The sequence below is a fragment of the Anarrhichthys ocellatus genome, unplaced genomic scaffold (genome assembly GCF_004355925.1).
Source record: "Anarrhichthys ocellatus isolate YVR2014 unplaced genomic scaffold, GSC_Weel_1.0 scaffold3, whole genome shotgun sequence".
Classification (NCBI taxonomy): Eukaryota; Metazoa; Chordata; class Actinopteri; order Perciformes; family Anarhichadidae; genus Anarrhichthys; species Anarrhichthys ocellatus.
In genome coordinates this window covers 13,338,978-13,362,323 of record NW_022280033.1, presented here as the reverse complement: position 1 = coordinate 13,362,323, position 23,346 = coordinate 13,338,978, and the positions used below count along the sequence as shown (strand labels likewise).

Genomic DNA, 23,346 nt, shown 5'->3' with positions numbered 1-23,346 from the left:
CACACACACACATACACACTCACTTTCTTTAGATGGCAGCCACACCTAAATGCAGAGAGGGGAAGGCGAGAGGAAGTCATTAAAGCATGCCCTGCAGGAGCCTGCCTGGGCCTGGGCTGGATGAGATGGGACGGCAGCAGAACATTGGGTGTGCATCTACTTAGGGGAGAGCAAAAGGGTCTGTAGGGAGAGGGAGATCGGTTTAGTCTCTGGCTCTACTATGGTTCCCCCTGGGGTAGTCCCGGTCCCCAGCAGACAGGATAGCAATCAGACAATGCAGGGCGTGGAGCAAAAAAAAACATTGTAGTGGTGGTGGTGGTGGTGGGAGTGTGTGTGTGTGTATTTGGGAGATTAAAGGTGACAGTCGTTGATATGCTTAGACCTGCTCACCTGCCACAATCTGTCAGTAACCAAAGTTGCTCAGTGAAGCATACTGCACCTGTCAGGGAATGTGTGTCACGGCGTACACGTACTTTGTGTGTGCACGTCTCGCTCTTTTTCTCAAAAGAGGTACTTGTGTTGTTCCTTTCCAGCTTCCGGAATGACAATCCTCCATCGGGTGGGTCATTTCCGGCATTACTATAACAAAAGCAATCATGTGCGTATGTGTGACTTCTAGCATTTTCATTTCAATTGATGGTTTTGTGGCACTTCAACACCTACAGATTAACATGCTGTTATAAGTGTGTGTTTGTGCTCATGCACACACAGAGACATGTGTATTCCCATTTATATGGGGGAGAGAACAATTGGTGATATTGTTCGCAGTGTTCTTTTGTCCAAACTTCAAAAACTACAGATTAACATAATTCAAAAATATATAAATATACAGTATCTGTCTTCTGTGTTAGGGAGAAAAGGAAGGGAAAATAAACAGGGACAGACAGACAGCATTTCTCCGCCTGAAGCATCTTAACTGATCATATATGTCTCCTATCAAAAGCTATGAGCTGTTTAATAGTTTGAATATAACCTCTTCATTTGTCACAGGCGATAATCACATTGTAACTCCGCTTTAATAACGATGCGCAAAACCATAATGTGAAATCATACTGATTACTGTGCGTGCATGTGTGCGTGCATGCGTAGGTGGGTGGGTGTATTTCTGTGAGACAAGGATCTCTGCACATCCCTTATTAAAGTTGGATATTATGACAACTCTGTTTTTTTACACATAGAGTATTTCTCATGTTTAAAGGCCCTCCGTGTTCTTTTCTCTTTTACTGGAATAAAGCAACTGTTTTCTGACTATCTTGATCTAAGAGAGAATCCTGGGAGGTTCAAAATTGCAGTCATGAAGACAAAAGGGGAAAAAAGTGTTCTGATGAAAGCTATTCAATACATTCTAATGAGCTAACACGAGATGAGTGTTGCATTTGTATGCCCACTGCATTCACATCCGTACCTTCGTTGTAAATAAATATGAGCAATCAACTGAGAACGGCAATAAAGCGTCCATAAAGAGCTGCAAACAGTGAGATGGGGGGAATTGCATTTCTACACGGACAGACGGACAGGCAGACAGAGAGAAGATGGCAGACGGAATTACAAAAGAGAGGAGCTACATCTTCTTTTTTTTTTTTTTTTTTGAAGGTCAGGAAAAAAATACAAAGTTCATGGTATTTAGACCGTTTGAGCTCAACCCCAGTAACAAAGAGATAACAGCAGGCAGCAGTGGTGGTTCTGGAAGCAGAGAAAAAGGGAGTCAGAAAGAGGTTAAAAAGAAGTGTTGTATCCTCGGCTCCCTCAGCCTTGCGGCGTGGGGTCACCTCAGAGACTGGAGACTGAATTACCCAGCAGCCCCGGCCGCTCGCAGGATCAGGCGGACAAGGGGAGAGGACAAGAGGAGTTAATGAAGAAAAGAGACAGTTTGGGTCCCCCGAGGGCCTCTAGGCACCTGCCTGGCAAGCTCCCACCTCCCAACCTGCTCTGATTGGCTAATTATCAACATGGATTTAGCCCAGAGCCTGATTGATTGGAGTGGTTTAAATCTGTCTTTGGTCTCTCGCTGGCTCTCCTTCCCATCTCTCTCTCTCTCTCTCTCTCTGTGGAAACTATCCGTCGCTGGAGTCCCGCTGCAGGGACTCACGCAGCACAGAGGCAGCTCAGTAGCAGCCGGTGACCGGTCCTACTGCACAATGTGGACACACAGCCTCAAATGTGGTGATTTTGTCTCTCAGCGGACACATAAGTCATTTGTTAAGTGCTCAAAAAGAAATCATTGAATCTACAGATAATTACTAATTACAGTCTACAAAGTGACAGAACATTTTTTTCAAACAGGAGCAAGGGAAGAAAGGTCGTGGCCTCACTCATATTGGGTCAACATAACTCCAGTAATAGATGTTATTTGCTACCACCATTGCTGTGGAGGTGTGATTAAATAAGTGTTGCTCTGTTTACTTATATCCATTCATCAGCGATTAAGTAGCTGCTGGTCCAGTAGGAATCTCGTGCCTGTTTCATTAGACTTTACATTGAAAGCCAAAAGGAATTTATGCTGTGCAGTTTATGACTGTCAACATTAGTCATGACTGTTAATGTGACTGCTGTTTCTCTGTAAAATTGCTTTGTCTTTCCCACTGATCCAAGGGAACTTGTTGCATTCAGCTTACTCATACTATAGCTGATCAGGCTGACAGCATTTTCTCCTCCATTAGAATTCAAAGTAATTAATTCCTACAACATGAGCTGACATAGTTAAAATCAAAGCAGCCTAGAAAAAGAGATAAATAGAGATTTAAATTTGGTTTTGCTGGATATTCAAGCTGTATTCAAATGTGTCACTATGTGGGAGTGCATAAGAAAAGCTTCGCTTTTGTTTCCTTATCTTATCCAGTTCAAACTGAGTGCATGAGATGTCATGTTACTCCACTGAAAGAACAAGAGACAAAGAAGCAGCGAAAACAGGCTGAGCACATGTTGCTTGTAAAAGTATGCAAGTAAGCACGTCTCCCTATTTTTCCATGTGTCAGATCAGTCAGAATCCATTCTCTCTGCTGTGGGAGGAAACACAAGGGATGCAGGTGCTGGATGTTTCTCACAGTGTGATGGAAACACCTCGCTTGTTTACAACCCCAGCTGAGAGCTTTACTGAGAAATAAAAATCCTCAATCCCAACCCGACATCACCGAAAAGAATGAAGAGAGGACTCCTTTGAGGGGGGCAGATTTAGCTCCATGGTTACAGTCCGCACAAATGTTCAGGATGTCTCCCTTTTTTTTGCTGCAGTGCATCCTGGGACAGGACATCTATAGCGGTCCCGGGGAGCTCCAGGGGAGGCTGGGGGATTAGTGCTGGCCTATCTCTTTAGAGCTGGGAATTAATTAAGTAATTATGAAAGCGAGGCGGGGGGATGAAATATGCATGAGTCCTGATTGGGACGTTTGAGATTGTGTAATCTAATTTCAACCGGCGGACCGTCCCTGTCAGCCAGGTAGAACACACGCTACACAGCCACACACACACACACACATGCATGTAGACACACAACAATAAAGCTTTCAGGCCACACAAAAACGTAACCAAAGATCACTCTCACTGTTGGCAGAATGGGTATATTGAGCGTCTCATTATGTTAATTAAAATGAGGTTGTCTGTGTGGATTAATCACCATAATAATGAGGATTGAACAGCAGATTATGTCTTTACCTAATCCATATAATTGTATTTGTAGAGGCACAAGATTAATATGCTAGCATCCAATTCATAATGAAAATGATTGATTAAGCATGTGTTTCACTTTGTAATTCTTTTGGGATGTGAAAGGTGGAGTTTTGCTTTTGTCTCCAACACTGTTCTTTGTTGTTTTAGGTGTTTGTGGATTCCACTGGGCCGGTTCTCTACTGGGCTCTCTTTCTCTTTATTGATGGACTTAAAGGCCTGTTTGCAGCAAAGAGCTCTCCCCGTTCTCCTGAAAAATACTTCCTGCAGAAGACTCAAACGGAGTCGATACCGAACAAGAGATCAGTAGCCACGAGACACGCCACAAGAAAGACTGACTCATTCTCAATACACACGTGCAGTAAAACCATGCAATATAGATCTTAAGTTTAACCAAAAAATGTGCACACACACACACGTGCACACAAGGCTCCTATTTCCTCTCAATCACCTGCAAGTCTATCGACCCAGGTGCATCTTCCTTCCTTTCATTTATTTTGCTTTTTTTTTCTCGTATTGATTCACACATGTATTTGGAAAGCTGCATCACATAGTGCTGGAATATCATGTTCTAGTTTTGACCATTTGCTGTCCTTCTACATCCATGCAGTACTCTCCCAGTGTCAAAGCTTAACATTCAGGGTAACAACACTTCCCTTACTGTGCTTTAATTAAAAGAAGGTGAGGCTATTCATATAAATGTGGGGCTAACCTTAAAATAAAAAAGGTGGGTAAATGAGCAAAGCTTTTAATGTTTCACCATATGCTCTAGTTAGGTGGAGCACTGCAGTGGGAACCTCCAGTATCTAAACTGGTCCCCGATGCTTGAACTCTGCTCAGAAAGCAGAACATAAAGCAGAGAGATGAGAGGATAGATACAGAGAGGGGAGCAGAGATGAAAGGCTGCGGTGTGCCCTCCAAAGGGAATGTGGGAGCCCGGGAGCACGCTTACTCACAGTGTTTGATTGTTCCTTTGTCTCTTTTCGTCGCAGAAGGCGCTGCTTTACAGCCCGATCACAGGAAATGTGACAGGAAAAGGACTGCCGGTCTGTTTCAAGTTTACATTCCTGCTGCTTTACACATTGTGGGACTACTTTCTCTGGGCATCTTTGAACTCTTTAAGATTACACTACAAACAAGGTCAGAATTCAGAGAGATGGAGGTTTTGTCCAACTAACTACCACGGCCTCATGTAGAGGATGAGAGGAGCAGGTGTGTCTCCGGCCTCATGTGTCCACCTTTTCAACCCCTGTCTGTTCCCTATCAGCAGGTGTGATATACTTGCTCATTAATTTCATCTCGGGCTGTGACCTCCCTTACATGTAGTGGTGCCTCATTTGTTCTTTTGTCTGTCTCCTCCGTCATTTCTTTACAGTTTTTTTTTTTTTTGTTTTTTTTTAAAAACTAGGATTTAAGGATACATTTTCTGTCATTTTGGTGAGATAATATGTTATATCTCTTGCTACAGCATCTTCTCCTTGTGATTCTCACCATGCAGCATGAGAAGTGGCTCATATTTCATGCTTTTATTTTGATGTTTATTTGTCAATAAAATGCTGTGCTATACCTGCACTGTGCAGTTTAACACTTTTGTTAAAAAAAACCTACTTTGTCATCAGCTACTGTAACAGAAAATCTGTAAACAGAGTAATGTTTCAGTCAAATCACTGGTTAAATATGTTTTAGTGGCTAAAACCTTTTTTTCTTTGGCTCGTCGCAACAATATGATCTTATTCCATGCAGCGTAAGCTCCGCTGCCTGATTTGAGGCTTCTGTGGATTCAACCTCAACAGACTGCTTTGCATGGATTTGACTGGTATCCGCAGATGGATTTGCATTCCTTAAAAAGAAAAAAAGCACCTCAACTGCCGGAGCACAAAGGTCAGCGATAAAGAACATATACATGGAAACAAGATAAACTCATGATTGTTCTCTTAGCCTCTGGTTACTCTGATAACCTGCCAATATATTGATTATCCCCATTTACTAATGTCCAAAGCAGTTTGTGGAAAAGCCACTGCCCTCAGTGTACAATCTTCTTATATTCTTATCACTGTAAAAGCTATGGAATCTAAATTTAATTTAATAGAAAACATGACATTTATTATCATGTTCGAGTGTAAACATATTCATCAGAGATGTTACACACATTCATTTAGTGCGGGAAAAGTGCTAGTATTTCCCTTCTAACCATTTTCCTTCTAGACAGTGTTGGCTGCCTCCCACCTCCAGAAACAAGGGGATATTGGTATGATTGGAGACCAAGTCCAGGCAAACAAAGTGCGCCCACACCTGAGCTTTTTATAGGCTAATAGGATGACCGCTGGCTGGCTGTACTGTGGGGTCAGCTCCTGTGTTATCCGTCCCTTGACTGCAGAAATCCAACCTATTATTATCAACTTGATTGGCCGTCTTGTCAGACACCTAATAATACTGTCCATTTAGTTTGCGTGAGGAATGGGGAAAAAAACTCGGCTCTATTGGCTCTTCACTGTCTTTATGCCTGGAAAGTTTAAATTGGAATATTAAATCATTTTGACTGGCTGATATTGTGCTCTAAGGCATGATGACACCCTGCTGTTGGGTATTGCATCATGGGATGTGACTGAGCCTTGTGCAGGCTAGACACACATGCGGTGAATCAAACAATGCATCATGCATTTGTTAGAAAACAATTAACATTTCATTGCTGTGATATTTGAGCTGAGGTGATATTTCTGTTTTTTGTCACAATGTGTTGTCTTTTTTTGCACTGTGTGAAGAACTGCTTTTGTTTGTTTTTTATAGCTGCTGAGAAACCACTCAAATGTGTTCGGCGAAACTCAATTGTTTCATTTCAAATTCACCAAGATGAATCTGAATGCTATTGAAACCAGAAATGTACTGTCAGGCAGCCAATATTCCAGCTATATTGAAAATGTATCAACTTGTGACACGAGTGTAACAAACCATCATTTCTTTGTGAATATCACACCTCTACATATCAAGCATTTTCGATGTAACATGGTAACTGTATTCTGCGTCGTCTCAATAACAATAATCTGTTTGCGCAATTATGTTAATCACAAATAACACACCAAGCCGACATGGTTATTTTGTCTCCACCCATTCTCGGAGGCAGGCAGAAGTGTAGTCGTGGCAACTCTTGAGTATAATTTAGCTGTCAGCGTTTCCCACCAGATCAAGGCTGGGATTAATAAAATGGGCCTCCTGGTTCCCTCCAGCCTATCCTCACCTTCTGCCTTTACACAGCCTTTGCAGCACATGCTTGTCTCCCAGTGTCTGCACCTTTAGACAGTTTCCTTATTCTCATTCTCTCCTTTTCGATATCGCTGTGTCTCCCTTTCCGCCTTCCCATCTACATGAACAGAGAATTTCTTTCTCTCTCTCTCTCTCTCTCTCTCTCTCTCTCTCTCTCTCTCTCTCTTTTGCTGCCTCTCTGGAGCTCCTGGTAAATGATGCATGGTAGACTCACAGCCGCTGAGCAATCATTAGCGAGGTGGCACAGGTGAACGGGAGCGATGGATGATGAAGAGAGGGAGGGATGGAGGGAGTAACGGAGGACAGCAAAAGTCATGTTTCCAACCCGGGGCGTTTCCCTATACCATCGCAAAACTAGTTGTTTGTATAAAACGCTAGTCAGCGGCATTTCTTATGCCAGTGGTCATTAATCTAGACACATAAACACACTTGTGTGCATGCTCATACACGCAAGTACATACAGAAATTAAGCTATAATGTTGCTCTCACAGATAAAACACTGACTTATAGTGTCCTAAAGCCCTATGCTACCATAAAAAAACAAGTCTGGACTGGACTAGAATAGGGACTGTGCTGAGCAGCCAATATTATGAAGTGTACATAATGCTTCCCTTGTGAAATATCATAACTCAACAATGCCCTGACGCCCCTCGTCATAAACAAAATTTCGGTTTATAGTTCATATCAGGGCTAATAAACTGAGACATTACCTGACAAAGCCCCATAGTGGGTATGAAACTCCCACATGTGAAGCTTACTGGAGGCAAGATTCAGAGCACGGGATGTGTTTTTCCCCTCCGATCAATCAACTAAGTCTATTCCGTTTGATAGAAAATGATGGTAACATTGTGGTTTCTAGTAGCTGATGATTTGATTGTCAGCTTCATAGCTGCCAGTGCTTCTACTTCCAACAGATTTTTATGTTTAATTAGTGTTTGCGCCCACTCTTCACTTCAGCTCAGTCTTATCAACACACAACACTTCCATTTACACGCATCTTTCCCTCTCTCTGCTTCCAACAACTCCTACTGTATAAACACCATCACTGTTTTAGTTAGTTAGTGTGTCTCAGTAAGACAATAAGAGAATGTGCAAAATAGCGCGCACACACAGTGGATCACATGTGCCTGGTGAGATCAGTGGTGGTAAGTCTCTAAGCACAGAAGTACTTAGTACTTTTTGAGGTTCTTGTACATTAATTAAGTATTTTCCATTTTATGCTACTTTACACTTTTACTCCACTACTGTACATTTTAGAGGTAGATATTGTACTTTATACTCTACTTCATTTATGTAACAGCCATAGTTACTAGTTATTTTACAGAACGTCTTCATAAAAACACATGATAAGCCTACAAACTTATTGTTAAAAAGTTGGGGCTTCTTGTCATATTTCAGATGCCTTTCAGATAAGTTGTTGGCAGTTCCATCAAAGAGACATTTCCCACATTTGTGTTTCTTCTTTCCTTTCTTACCCCATTAATCATTTCACGACCCCCAGTAAGTAGCAGTTCAATTTAACTCATCTCAACCGGCTACAACAGTAAAATGCTGCAGTTCGTCCCTTCAGGCCTACCTCCAAAGCCACTCCCCCAAAGATGAAGGTAAACGTATCGTAATGAACGTGAGATGTTATATGAAGGGACTTTTACCTGTCATGGAGTATTTTTGCAATGTGGTATTGATACTTTTATTAAAGCGAAGGATCTGAGTACTTCTTCCACCACTGGATGAGTTACAAATGATGTTCCAATGATCCATGTTTCTCAACTTGCATCCCTCATTCTCTACTGAAGGATCCCTCAGCTTTGCATATTACAGCTACAGCCCTTATCTAAAAAGACTGGAGATATGAAACACTTGTAATCTCCTCAGGAACTGGTCTATAAACTCTTGCACGAGTATTCAGTGCAAACGACCATCGTGTTACTCCTGTGTACGGCTGAGAGGAGAGCTCAATCTGATCGTGGTCAACAGAGAATAAACTTAGCATTAAGCTTCCTATCTTTCCTGAATATCAACAAATACAATTTGGATATGAAGATAAATCCAACAGGGCAATTATCTGCAATCGACTGCAGTAAGATGTGTGTAGCTGATGAATTATTTACTTAGAAATAAGCTTTTATGGTCCCATATGAAGAAGAGAGAGCAGGTCTACCTTTAATTAGCTCTTTGTAGTTTAAATATACTTGGGTAAAAAGTTTTGATTTCAATTGGCACTGATAAAACTGATCTTTTTTTATATATATATATATATATATAAACAATTTTGTTTATTTAGTTTTGTTTGTCAAAGTGCTGTTTCTGTATAGTGTGTTAGAGTTTTGGTGCATATTAAAAGCAGCTTGCGAATAGACTAATTTTCTACATTGTTCTGTCAGATTAATTGTATTACATTTTTCGTCCCCTGAAGCAGAGGGAGAGCAGAGTTTCTAGGGCAACAATCAATGTAATTGTCCTAAGTCTGACACATGCAATCTGCTAAAAGCCCACGAAGCCCAAAGGCCCAGGTGTACCGAGGGATTACAATGGTGGAGGACAGGTGAAGTCAACGCACACTGACAGGGACACACAAACATATATCCATTCTGTCTGGTCATGTGTCATCATGCACTACTAAGTATTGGACAGGTCAGTTTTTAATAAAGAGTATACAGATGTAACAAGAAAGGTGCACTCTGCAGAGTGCAGTTCTCCGCCGGGCGTGTCCACTGTATTTTTGACTGAATGAATACAACCCACAATTGGCTAGCCCCCCGTCTAGACTGCAAGTGCATCAGGCGTGTTTTTACTCGAACGTCTCACACTACAGATATGCATTCCTATCCAGGCAGAGGTCTGCACTTGCAGACTAGACTGGCGCACGTCTCAGTTAGCTCATGGGCATAACTTAAATCGCTTCTGTAGTCTTTAAGTCTATTTTTACGATAATACTCGTGTTAATGTGAGGTTGATGGCCAATATAAAGAAAATAACTGTCTCTGGCCGCAGAGCAGCGGCTGAGCAGTGGCGATGTAGTCAGCTGTGTGTGTAGTTCTGTTAGCTTTCAGCTGATGGACTCAGCTGTGTATGGACTGGTAGTTTCTTTAGATGTTAGCCGACAGCCGAACACAGTTTTTTCCCCCACTGTATCTCTGGCTCCAGAGCAGCGGCCGAGCAACGCAATGCACTCACAAGCTGTGTGATCACTTGCGGCCCCTACTGACAGGGGGCCGGTTAAGAGTAGTGAGTGAGCAGGAAGAGGTCAATCAATGGCAGTATCAAACAGGCAATAAAAGCTGTTTTGAGATGATGGCATTGCAACCAAGAGAGGTCGTTGAGCATGCAGGCATAAATGAGCGCCTAAAATATTATGCAGTTTGGTGCAGCAGTATGCGAGACTAGTCATAGACTAGTTCCATTTTACTACATAGGAAAACATATGGAAAAAAATGTTCTATATATTTTTATGTGGAGGATGATGTTAGGAGTCTCACAGCCAGAGGAAAGAAGCTCTGAAATCTGGTGGTACAGCAGCTAATACTTCAGTAAGGCTTGCCAGAGGCCAGTAGGGTGAACAGGCTGTGGTTAGGTTGGTATTGTCTTTTAATATACTTTGAGATCTTCGGAGGCACCTCTTGTCACCAATATCACTGATGCTCAGTAGATGGGTACCAATGATGTTCAGGGCGGCTTTAATCACCCGCTGTAGATCCCTACTGTCCTGGAACGTGCACATCCCATGCCAGTTTGTAATGGTTCCTGTCGGGATGCTTTCTATTGCTCCTCTGTAAAAGTTAACAAAAACTTGGCACAGGAATTTTGCCTTCTTACGTTTCCTTCATGCAGCCGTTTATGACTTTTTTTCACCAGGATGGAGATGTGTGATGACCATGTCAGGTTGTTTGTGATGCTTATTCCTAGGAACTTACCTAGGATGTGGATGTTTTTCTAAAATCAACAATCGGCTCCTTAGTTTTACTAATGTTGACCAGTAGGTTGCTCTCTGAGCACCACTCTGCAAGAGTTTGTAATTTTCTCTGTATATGAAGTCTCATTGTTTGTAATCCGGCCGATAATGATAGTGTCATCTGCAAAATTCATAACAGAGTTGTCTTTATGTCTTTGGTTGAAGCAGTGGGTGTAGAGTGTGAACAGGAGTTGGCTGAGCGCACAGCCCTGAAGGGCTCCTGGTGTTCAACACCAGAGTGGAGGAGGTGTGGCTGCCAATCTGAACTGCCTGGGGTCTGTTTGAGGAAGTCTAATAACCAGTTGCAGAGTTAGGTACTCAAGCCCACAGTGCTGAGTCTACCAATCAGTTCAATTCATGGGGGAGATTGTGTTGCAGGCTGAGCTAAATTAAACAAAGAACATTCTTATGTAGGTGTTGTTTTCAAGATGTCTGAGGGCTGAGTGGAGGGCAGTGGGGACGGCATCCTCTGTGGATCTGTTGGCTCTCCATGCAAACTGGTGAGGGTCCAGGCTGGCTGGGATGTTGTTTTTGATAGGGAGAGCCAGTTTCTCAAAGCACTTCATCAGAATGGAGGTGAGTGCCATGTACAGTATGCTTCCCTGTCACCTGAACGAAAGGCATTTTTTTGGGGTTCTGGATAGCGCCCGCTCCTCTCCATTCATCCAGACTTTCTGGTTTGGGAATTGATTTAATAGTGTGTGATCACCACATCATCAACACATTTGCTGATATACAATGTCACAGTTGATGTATATTACTCAATATTGATGTTATTCTCTTGGGTATTGCTGAACATATGCCGGTCTGTAGAACAGTCTTTTAGAGAGGCGGTAGCTTCATCTGTCTACATTTTTTTATTTTTTATTCTGATGGTTTGGCCCGTTTAATCATCTGGCCCTATGTAGGCCCTAAAAATACTATTCCTGTAGTGCGAATACTATTCCTGTAGTGCATTTTTTAAATTTGCATCACAAAAACCATGAGTTCTTTGGTCTGTCAAGCTTAACTACGTTGGAGCACTAAGCATTATTGATAAAAACAGAGTCCGACTTACTGGAATCCTGCGTTCTGTCAGCGCGGTATACAGTCCGCCCGTTATGCACATTTTCAGTGGGCCAATGCGTTCTTGTGACTGGGGCACCCATTTGCCGGAAAGTATTAGACCAGTAGAGGGCGGGGCCTGTGTGAGTTAGAACCGAAACTTTCTGGATAGTTTTTATGATGTGATTTCGATGACCTGAAACTTTAAATAGATCCAAAGAAAATATCAGAGGACACCACTCTGAAATACTGAACATCCCCCAAGCCAAACGCTAATGATGGATATTATTCATTTTTCCACAGATGTTGTCTTCTTGGTCAGCGGAAAGCCTGCAGATTGGATGCTTTATTTTGCTTTATTCACTGTTACCAACTCTATTAAGCATGTTCTCCTCTGGTCTGCGAGAAATAATTAGTCTACTGGATAGGTCAACTTAATCATTCCTGAAAATAATATTCAATTATCTCCACGGCAACTTCTAGAGCATGTCTCCTATTTTTAGACCCCCTCTGTTTTACAGAGATAGGAAGTTTGATCCTTTTTATGTCAAGCCTGCAACACAAAGCAACGGAGAGTCAGCAGTGCTAAACAGACCTCGGCGAACAAACTATTATGCCTTAATAATAGCTCTAGCTTTCTCATTGTCTCTTCCTCTGTGTGGTGCACCGCATATGAGTTCTATCCACTCGATTATGGCTCTCCTTTCCCCACAGCTTTCCTCTACAGCTTTCCTTTGCATGCCCTTGAGGTAGATCTTCAATTAGTCTTAGCGACGGGCACAATAATGTAATATCTTCATTATGGCAAGTTCAACGTTAGGCTCATTCGAGATGAGCTAGGCCGGCGCAGAATCAATGCCTCCCAATGCATGCCAATTAGATTTGTGTCCAACTTGATCCCGACTTCCCCTGGCATCATGCGCGAAGGCAACGATATCCTCACGCGATCGAGGAGGCCATATATTTTAGAGCCAGGCGCCGCAGTTGCTCTCCACAGACTGCAAGACCCAAGGCATGATCGGAAATGCCTGGCTGTAGCTTGATCAATGAGCTGATTGGCTCCTAGTTTCGACAACAAACACCACGTTTTGTAGAAAAAAAGCCTAATTTCCTTTGAAGATTGTAGGCTATTAGTCACATGTTGTATATGTATATGCAACTTCCTGTATATTCTCTGAGGGCTGGAGGGCTTGACCACAGCTTTTTGTCATCGCTCCCTGCTGCTGCCGCCTGATCTCATCCACTTTCTGCATTTCATCTCGACCAGGACTAGTGTCATCATCCCGGTAATAATTGTGGACATGTGTTGGAGGGAAGGACGAGAGGGCAAATTGTCCAGAGTTTGTAAACTGTTACCATCCTGCATGACCTCATCGAGGTAGGCGATGTGTCAAGATAGCCAGTCGCATAAAAACTGTTGAATGAGCTCTTCACCCCGAAGTGCTCCATATACCAAAAGAATCACTGCTAAGTGAGGTGATTAGAAAAAGATGGTGGATAATGTCACATAAGTATATACTCAATATACTCATTAATGCAGAGCACAGAGCTAGTGAATGAAGGAACAGAGCAGTGAAAGTGGCACAGAAACACCATCAAAAACTACGGCATGCACAGACATGCAAACAGAAAATGCATTTGTAGCTCCACGAAGCAAATCTGTCTCAAACACAACCTGCGAACCCCATTTCACGCATAACCTCTCTCACTCTCAGCGTCTCTGTCAGTGTCTCTCTGTCTTGGTCCCCATCTCCTTCAATCTCCTCATACCTCTCCCACGCTCCGTCTCTCACCAGTCACAATAAAGACTTCGAGAATAAATAAATATACCAGAGTGTATATTCTGTGCTCCAGGAAACAGCATAATTGTCGTCGGAGGAGGAGGAGGGAGGCATTGGGAGTCATCACTTGTCCAGGCAAATTATAACCTTTGAAGCTGGATTTAAGGAAAAGTACAGCGATGCTGTTCTGTTGCCAGATACTGTCACATTTTAGAAAATGGCCTCGCTTTAGGCTTAGCAGCATGCATGCATACATACTTGCTCTTCACCCCATGCCTTAAACTCTGGGCTTTGTTAGATTTTACTCTTATGTATATATCTTATTTTATCTTTAGCGTATTACAATAAAGTGTTAATCCAATATACAAGTCATGCAAGGATAAACTGTCCCCTCATTGATTATCAATGTGACTCAGCAACAGAAGGTATGAATGTTAGACTCAGTATGAGCCAGAGAGTGATGCCACTCATGTAATGTTATGCTGTAAGTAATAGTCTGTGACATTTTATTGAAATAAATGACTGTTTTTGTCCTTTTTTATCATTAATTCAGTAAAACATATAGCAGGTGGATAACAAACTAAAGAAAAAAAACATCAAGTTTCCAGAGCGGCGTCAGTGCTCCTTGTCATATAATTCTCAAAGTCTCTGATCTCTATGTGAACACCATTCTTACAAAAGATATTCCCTCATTTGATGATTGTGGTGGAAAAAAAAATCTCTCAGGCGTTCAACTGGTTTGACACTGGCCACTGTAACATATAATTCCCATAATTTCCATCTTCATTAAACCCTTCCACGGTATGGATGCATTTACACTTGTTATGCTCCCTTTCATTTCTTTATTTCTTTTATTTATATTTTCTTTTCATTTGAACATCAAATGCAGAGTTAATGAAGGCAAGTTGCTGTTCCAAACAATCAGTGTTGTGAAGGTTTCTCAAGCGCACAGGAAGTGACAGGTTTACAGCTACCAGAAGCATCAACAACGGTGATTTCTTTACAATAAATTAAAGAGTAAATTAGCTGTTGAGCAGTCAATGTTACTGCGGCTCCACAGACAAAGATGAGAAAGAATCTTAAACTTCAAAAACTCAAAGAGGATGCCACTGTTAAAAATGACAGGTGATCTCAGGAAAAAACAAAATAACAGCAGCCAAAGATTCTCTCAACATTCAAAATAAGACACCCGCTCTGCACATTGTGATTGGAATCTGAATTGAATTGTTGCTGCTTTATAACATGAACTATAAAAGCTGATTCAAAGCCAAAGCAATGCTCACCTCTTCAGCATGCCCCCAGTGGTCTCCTCTCACCAATTAATCACTATCGGCCCCATCTAGTTATACAGGAAACGACTTAGATAATCAAGAGGGCTGCTGCTGAGGAGTCATTCTCATTGGCTCATGTATGAAAGGGTGCTCTCTTGCGGCCACCGGGAGTAAAATATGACCCCGGGATGCGGGAGAGATAGATTGACGGCAAGTAATATGCTCTCATAAAATCCTGCTGGACTTCTTTAATAGACTCAAGAAAGCTGCCCACTGACTATTCACATTAGGTAGGGCAGCAAATAAAGGGGACTATCTATGTTATTGCATTAAAGTTATTCGATTTGAGAAAATAAAGACAGATAGATGGATGGATAGACAGACATAGAGATAGATGGATAGATAGGTTTATTAATTGATTCTCATAAAAGAAACTCACAACCTCATAGTCTGCAGTGTGACCATAGCCGCTGAATCCGGAGCGATGCCGTGCGCTCTAGGGTCCGGGTTTTCTTTTTCTCCCCTCCCATCTATTTCCTCCTCGCATGCCACTAGTTTACCTTCACTTGTTCAGCCTTCACTCTGAGAGGAGGAGGAGGATGGTATGTGATTGGCCAGGCGGGGGCTGGTAGTCCGGAGGCTGGCATTGTGCTCCACGTTGATCCCCGTGTTCTTGTTTACACCTTGCGGACGGGGACGAGGCAAGACTAAGACACCCAGGGTCCCCCCAGAACAGACTCAGGAGTCCAGTCAGCTGTGGACGCGGCATCTCCCTTCTTCTGACAGCATCTCCCCGTGGTACTCATTTTGTATGGTCGCAAAATAAGTTTGTCTTCTGCTGGGAATCGGACTTTCTATCGCATGATTTAACCTCTCCAGTCAGAGCAGCAATGCGTCAAACTTTTTGGTGACTTTTGTGTTACCACTGCGCTTATCGCTCCCAGGCAACAGAGTAAGTGCAGCTTGGAAATGAAATCTACCAGGAATTTGTTTCTTAATATTTGCGGGGTGTGATATCTACGGACCTTTTCAAAGTTTGATTACAGGCGGAAATGTTTTGAGCGTTGTAGTCTGTTTGCGACAACAGTCAAGAGTGAACTATTTACCAAAACAACCACATACATCAATTACTGGACTCTTTGGTGTTTCGCTCTTTCCTGTGGAATCTTTTTCAGGAGCAGAGACTTTGTTGGACAAGAGCCACTTTTGTCAGAAACACCGCAGGTAACGCTGTGTGGGAAACCCCGGGACGTTTCGCAACGGTGTATCCGGAAAAGATGCTCTCTGTTCGGATGAAGCGTGACCAAGGTCTCGGTCTTCTGGTTCTTCTCCTCTTGGTCGGGGGATATCTCGCGTCTGGCACTGGTGAGTTTAATCATTGCGAAATACGGAGTTGTTATTCAAAGATCTGTGTGTAATCATTGTGAAATACTGTAGGCTACACATGTGACATTGCGCAACATTGACAAAACACGCTCACATCTGCGCGCGCACACACACACACAATTTCAGATTTCCGATTTGTGTCCAATCCCACAATTACCTTCATGCCCTGAATTTAAAAAAAAAAAAAAAAAAGAGAATAAAATCAAAAAACATGCATCGGACTCCAGAGTATAGCTACAACAATAAGAGTGCAGGGGTCTGGGGTTGACTGCTGACCAGCACTTTCTTTACCCCACAGCAAAGTCTTCAGCCTTACAGTACACCCGAGCTCAGAGCTCTCTTTTCTACTTGGAGCGGAAAAATAGAACTCCCCCGGTGCGCAGGGAGTAATTAGGGTTTTGCTCCATGCCTTCTTGGCCTCTCCAAAAAGAAAAAGAAAAGCCTTGTGAAAAGTAAGACGGAGCACTTAAAATGCTTCAGGGAAAGAGATTTTAAAAAACAAAAACATTTTCCCATTGCAAGATCTAAAAATGTACTCTAACTTGTTTTTAAGCTTGGGAGTACATGTTGTGTCTGAAATACTGAATGCTCCCATTGATCATAAACCATTGACACCTTTTTAATCATTTATTATTAGACATAGTATTTCAGTCTGAGCCGAGCAGGCTTTGATCAGGGAAGAGCAGACTTCAATCAGTAGATTGCTCCGAGGTAATGCCCTCAAAGAGTGCAGCAGCTCTCATGGAGATGAAATCATTTGGTACATGGGTCCGGTCACTGTTGGTGAGCTGAAGTGGCAGGACCTGGACACCAAGGTGAAACTGCCTGTCTCCAGTGTTAGATGAATGATTTCACTCAGTGTGGCCTTGTGGTAGGCGAGCCTGGACTTTTCATCCCCTCCCTTTCCCAGAAAGGATTGAAATATAAGGCAGAAATCTGAGGGTTCATTGGATTGTGGATTAAGCTCGGTTTACAGTAGGAAAATAAAAGAACAATGCGGCCGACAATGTACAGAATCCAGACAAGCTTTGCTAAAGGACCTCTCCAAAAATAAACCTGACTCAGGAAGTCCATTTTTTACTTAATGACAGCAGTAATCTTTTGGACTGTCTGTCCAGGACTGTGGCCATTTCTTTGAATGCCTATAAGACCCCCCCCCCCGCCGTATACCTCCCAAGGTCCTCCTGTGTGTATTATTCCCAGAACAGGCGGAGCAGAAAAGCAGCTTACGTTTATTAAAATTGTGGACCGTTCTGAAATCCTTGCATGAGAAACGTTCATATAAACAGTTGGAGGTTGAGGATTGCGGTGAGGTCCTTTTAGGGACCTGGGAGGAGCGGGACAACAGGGGACAATAGCTCAGTGTGCCCCAGGAAAGTTTCTGTCTGGGAGAGAGGAAGACAGAGATATATTTAGGGAATGCATGATGGGACGGACAGATTGCATTTATCTTCTCCCCCACTGTGTGTATACCTTTCCTCTGCCGCCTCCCCTCAGATCTGTCCTGTCTCGGTCTCTGCCTGCATTGTGGATCTGCTGAGCTCACATTTCTGCTATGGTGCTCTTCTTTCTGTGTTGACATACACATTAATTACCCAGACTGCCAGGAACACTTGTCTGGAGTAACTTCCCTGCTGTCCGCTGCGTCTCTCTGTGTGTGTGTGTGTCATTATAAATGACTTCATCAGAATTAGAAAACCGACATACGGGAAGTGTGTTTACACCCTGCTTTTTGACGTCAGGATTAAATGAAGAAGACAAGGTTCCCAGTAATCCCCGGGGGAGACCAGTGTTCAGACTGGGAGGTCAAGACAGGAGGAGAGCGAGGCTGAGAGTAGTGAAGAGGCAGTCGACTGTTCAGAGTTAGGCAGCGTAGCATGTCAGACACTCCCATAGAGGCTGGACGAATGGTGACACTCCTCTAGGACGTGCTGTCTCATTCGCGTTAGGTGTGGGAGTCCTCTTGCTCTTGATAACAGTGCATCGGCTGAAAGAAGACTCTTTAATATTACATGTGAGCTAACTGCTCTACAGTTTGGTCTGACGAATTCTGTAATTTTCTGACGGCTAAAGTATGAATTTTAGATGCATCAAAAGAAAGGAATGTGACAACAAAGCTAACCTCGAACAGACACCAAAGTAGATTTGGCTTGAAAGACGCTCAACAGATTGAAATGTCAGATTAGATTAAAGTGTCTCTGAAACATGTAGTCATAACAAAAGTGCTGCCAGTTGCATCTACAGAGATTTGGACAGGTGGTAAGGCACCGTGATAAATAAACAGACCGACAGCTCTCTTTGGGCCAGGCCACAGGCCAGACCAGTTCCTCAGGCAAGTCCTGCTGGCAGACCAGACCAGGCCACATTCTGTCCCGGAGCAGTGCATTAGTTTTATGGTCGTCAGGCAGCAGGGGATGGGATCGCTGGCCAGCCGCTGCCCTCTCTGCTGTATTATTCATACGTGCAAAGTGGTCTTTGTTAATATTTAAAATGTGCTTATGATGCTCAAATTCTTGACATCAGAGACAGCAAAGGAGAAAGAAGTGGGAGGGGAACAGCTGCTCAGCTCTCATTGGCATAACTGACCCGGATGGCTGCAGGGGGTAGGGAAGGCTTTTAGGGTACCAATAGGCATTTATAGATGATATAAAAGACTTGCAGTTTGAGCAAGTGTGCCAATTGCAGCCGAGGGCTGTTGCAGAGGATGTGTGTGGGAACCAAACCAGGAGAGGGGTTACGCAGGGTAATGTTATCCATTTGATAGTTAAGAGGAAAAACAGAAAGAGGAGATGGAAGAGAAATGAATCTGCAACAGACACATTGAGATGGATTGATTTCAGGGCATGGCTTTTAAATATCCTTTATGAGAAAAGAGTGAAGAAGAAACCTCCATAGCAGTGGCATTCAAGCGTCATTAAACCTCTGGCACGGGCCAGAGAAGGAGGTGGAGTGTGGGTGGGAAGATATAGGTGGAAAAGAAGGAGAGAAAGGCAAGGGATGTGCAGCAGGACCAGTTTAAAGCTGGCATAGCAGACGAAGAGAGACGGATATTGTCGAGGAGGGAGGAAAGTGAAAAAGAGACACACAAATCCACTTGGGGGGATGTTTTTATTAAGGCTCTTATCGATGGAGAGAGCTCACAGTATTAAGAGTGGACATGTTTAATGCTTTGCCAATACTGTGCATGTTAGACCAGACCATAAATCTGCAGCAAACAGCAAGGGCTCTGTAGGAGGCAAAATAGTGAGGTAAATGGAAGAAGCAGCTGACTATAAAGAATGGAAAGAGGAATTGGCAGCAGAAGAATGTTTTGGAGCAGAGATTGGCAGACTTGAGATGAATGTGATTTTAGGCACAGGCTGTTATTTTCTTTTTCAAAGACAATATGTTCTCAAAGTATTTAGAATCTGGCGTAATAATGAGCTAATCAATATCGCTGAGCCTGCCAACTAATTCAAATTGTATGTTTATTTAAAAGGTGTACAAAATGATCATCAAGTAAAGCTGTTTAAATATTTCATGGATTCTGAAATATCCTTGGATTCTGGTTAAAAAATGTCTTGTTGAACTCACAGCAGATGGTCTCTAGCTGTGTATTCTTACATAACACATTAATAAAATGCTTGAATGTTTCAATTTAATCCAAAAATGTAAAGCCAATGATGTTTGAAGTGTAAAACTCTTTTTGACAGAGCTGTTTAATAAACCAAGGTCAATCTAGTTTTTCAAAATGGTAATCACAAAATGTATTTTACTCTGTCGATGAATTTTGAAGGCGATATTTTCCAAATAAAACACAAAGATTTTGGCTCAGACCTTCAAATACCCAGAGTGCAGTAAAAAAAGTTAAGGCTGGAGAGTGAGAGAGGGGGTTGGATGGATAGATGGATGGATGTGCCGGGGGTGGAGGAAGGCGAGTTTCGGTGGCAGATGGGAGCTGAGTTGCTGCTGGGCCGGTAGGACAGGGTACCCCCTGCCCCTCCATCCTGCCCTGTGTGTGGGGGGGGGAGATGTGTGGGGCAGACAGGGAAACAGGAAGAAAACCTCTGTGGGGTTCCATTGTGCTTTAGATGAATAGGAGACTCCACCGAGCTTTTTCTGCCTCTTTGTGTGTGGTAAAGGGTAAAGGGGGGCAGCAGCAGAACACACGCACACACACACACACACACACATTCAAAGCTCGTTCACTTCAACTTCAACAGGAGCTACACTTGCATGGGTGTGTGTGCTCATGATTCTTCAGACGTGTGTTACTTTTGCATGGCCACTCATGCATAGGTTAAGATCACACCTGCCTGTTGAAGCCTAAAAATCTCTGAATCTCATTACGATTGATATGCTAAGACATGCTCGGTGACATCTGACATCAAAAGGACACCACCCACTCACTCACCCACACCCACCCACACACACATACTCCCACATATGCAAAACGGAGCCACATCCTCTGATGAAGAGGTGGCATTTATTTGTATAATGGTGGAAAACCCGCTGGGTCACTTGGGAGGAGTGAGAGAGTGAGTGCAGGAATTTTTATTTAAGATCTCAGCAGCACTCTGGGCATCGTGACCAATAGGATCAGGATTCACCACGGGGGGTCTTGCCAGATCCTGAGCAACCTCCTTACCCTAAGATCGACGCATACACACACACACACACACACACACACACACACACACACACTTGGCAAAAGTGGCTGCGCTGAGGTCCATAGACCAGAAGCAGTGGCAGCACTTGATTGGCTGTGCTGTGGTGCTGTGGTCCAGTGCTCTGTGTGTGTCCTGGTCTGAAAAAGGGAGTTTTTTCAGATAATGTAGATTCCCCTCATCTTCTTAGCAGAGGATTTTTTTTTTTTTTGTCTTTGAAAGGCAGTTGAGCCAAGTCCACTCAGGGCTTAGACCGCAGACAATCTGTTAATGCTTGTGTTTGTGTCTGTTTGTACCAGAGTGTGTCATGTGGGCTCAGGTAACTGGAGGTTGACTTTTAGCTTAAAGTGTGTTAAAATGTGTTGCATTAGGGAAGGCGATAGCAGTTAGTATTATTCTGACTTCCTTTTATGAATGTGGCATACAAAGCTACATTGCTCCACATCCAGATTAATAAATTGCCTTCCCTTGTCCCCATTTCCCCTTCCTTCAGTCAAGTTGATAGTCTCATCAGGTGTATTTATAGCTTTATCGTCTCGAATATACCAACCTCTGTCATCCATATCTCTCTCACTCCATCATTTTTCCCCCAGCCAGCTCTCTGGCGGAGTTTGGGAATTGCTCTTTAGAAGGCACTGTGAAGAATCCCATTTCTCTGAGTGTAACACTTATTAGGGTCCCATCTGCCCGCAGGGTACTTATGAATGTGGGGGGTGTTTGGATTGTAGTGGGTAGGTAAAGGGGGAAGAGGGGGGTCGGGGGGGAACGAAGGGAGCTTTGTCATGCCTGTGTTGTCAGTGGATGCGGGTGCCAATGGGGGCTTGTGCGAGGCAGGAGGGGGCTCCCTAACACTGCAGAGCACACAGCGAGCAGCTGGTGTGTCTAAAGTAGGGGAATGACACACAGACCTCCCCAGAGAGACGGCGTATTGAGCGTACGTGTGCATATCTCCGGCTGAGAGAGGGAACGGAAATGATCCTGCCTCCTTCTGTCTGTATGGCAGGCAGCTAGGCAACAGCAGGACTTTCAAACAACTTACAGATTTTTTTTTTTTCCTTCTCCCTCGGGCTTTAAATCAAGGCGAATGATGCTTAATGAGTGTATTTGTTATTTGTGAGTGTGTGAAGGGTGGGGTGGGGTGGAGCGTGGGCTTGTGTGATTGGCTGCATGTCAGCAGTGTGCCGCTGTGTTATTTAATGTAGTGACTGTCGTAAAGCACCATGTTTATCTCTCAAGCTCATTGCCCCCGTCAGTAATGCAGCGGTGATTGGCCACTTCATCAGAGGTCAACAAGGGCACATCCAGACCTTCCCCTTCCTGGTTTCTCCTTTACTGCTCTTTCCCTGTTTTCCTTTCCTTGTCTCCTTTCCTTGTTTTTCTGCTCCTCCTCTCTTCGGCTTGAGCTTTAAATATTGGGCTTATGGAAAAGGTCTGCTTTGCAGTATCTGGCTTCATCCCCGAAACATATGACACATACAAGCACGCACGGTAGGGGCAATAATCCCTGTTTCTGCTCAGACACTCTTGGATCACAACCGTAGCAAAGAGAAGAGCGAAAGAATGAGATCTGCCCTCATCCACTCTTTAATTCCTCCACCCGTCTTCAGCTCCCGGACTTAATTCTTACTTCTCCTCCAGAGGCTTTGACTGGGAGCCTCCAAACACACAGTAAAGATTCTGTTCTCGCCTTGGATGCAGGTCTTAATCAAGGGCTGACAGGCGCCTCTTGGCTCGGGTTTGACATGAGTGTGTGAGTGTGTGAGTGTGTGAGTGTGTGAGGGTGTGAGTGAGTGTGTGTGTGTGTGTGTGTGTGTGCGATGGGTGCACGCTGATGGGAAGCCAGCCGTATTACTTAGGTATTACTCCCTTTTCTGCATGGGTCACAGTGGGGTCACACTCCCAATCTCAATCAGCACACAGCTTGCGCACACACCCATCTCTCTCTCGCGCTCTGGCAGGCACTCTGATTGCACAGGAGGAAACCTGGTTTATCCTCCTGGTTCGCTGAGCCAGGTGTACGCGAAATACGCTACAAAATGCCACCAGGCGCGGGTCGCTGTAGAGTTGGGAATCGTTTTAAATGGGCGCCATGTGTGAAGTAGCGAGCGAGGCCTGGTCTAATGTGGCAGATGTACCTGCAAGTAATTAAGGTTAGATTTAAGTGTATGAGCTCACACACACATCAAGTGCGTCAGCGGGTGTGTGTGTCTCAAGCCTCTTACCTGCTGCTGACCAGATGGGCTCAACAGCCGACCTCACGCTCACCTCTTCCCGCCACTCCGCTTAGATTAGCTGGTGTGCTGAGCTAAGGCACAGAGGCATTATAATGGACACATCAGTGC

The 23,346-nt window shown here is 43.6% G+C and overlaps 1 protein-coding gene across 1 annotated transcript in view; it reads left to right on the top strand.

Annotated features, from left to right (window-relative positions):
- Positions 1-15,409: 15,409 nt before the first annotated feature.
- The window catches only part of unc5b (unc-5 netrin receptor B), a 46,983-nt gene continuing 39,046 nt past the window's right edge, over positions 15,410-23,346 (top strand). Inside the window, exon 1 of the mRNA XM_031874570.1 lies at positions 15,410-16,337. Coding sequence (XP_031730430.1) covers positions 16,250-16,337 — 88 coding nt within the window. The 5' untranslated portion in view covers positions 15,410-16,249. The remainder of the gene's footprint in view (positions 16,338-23,346) is intronic.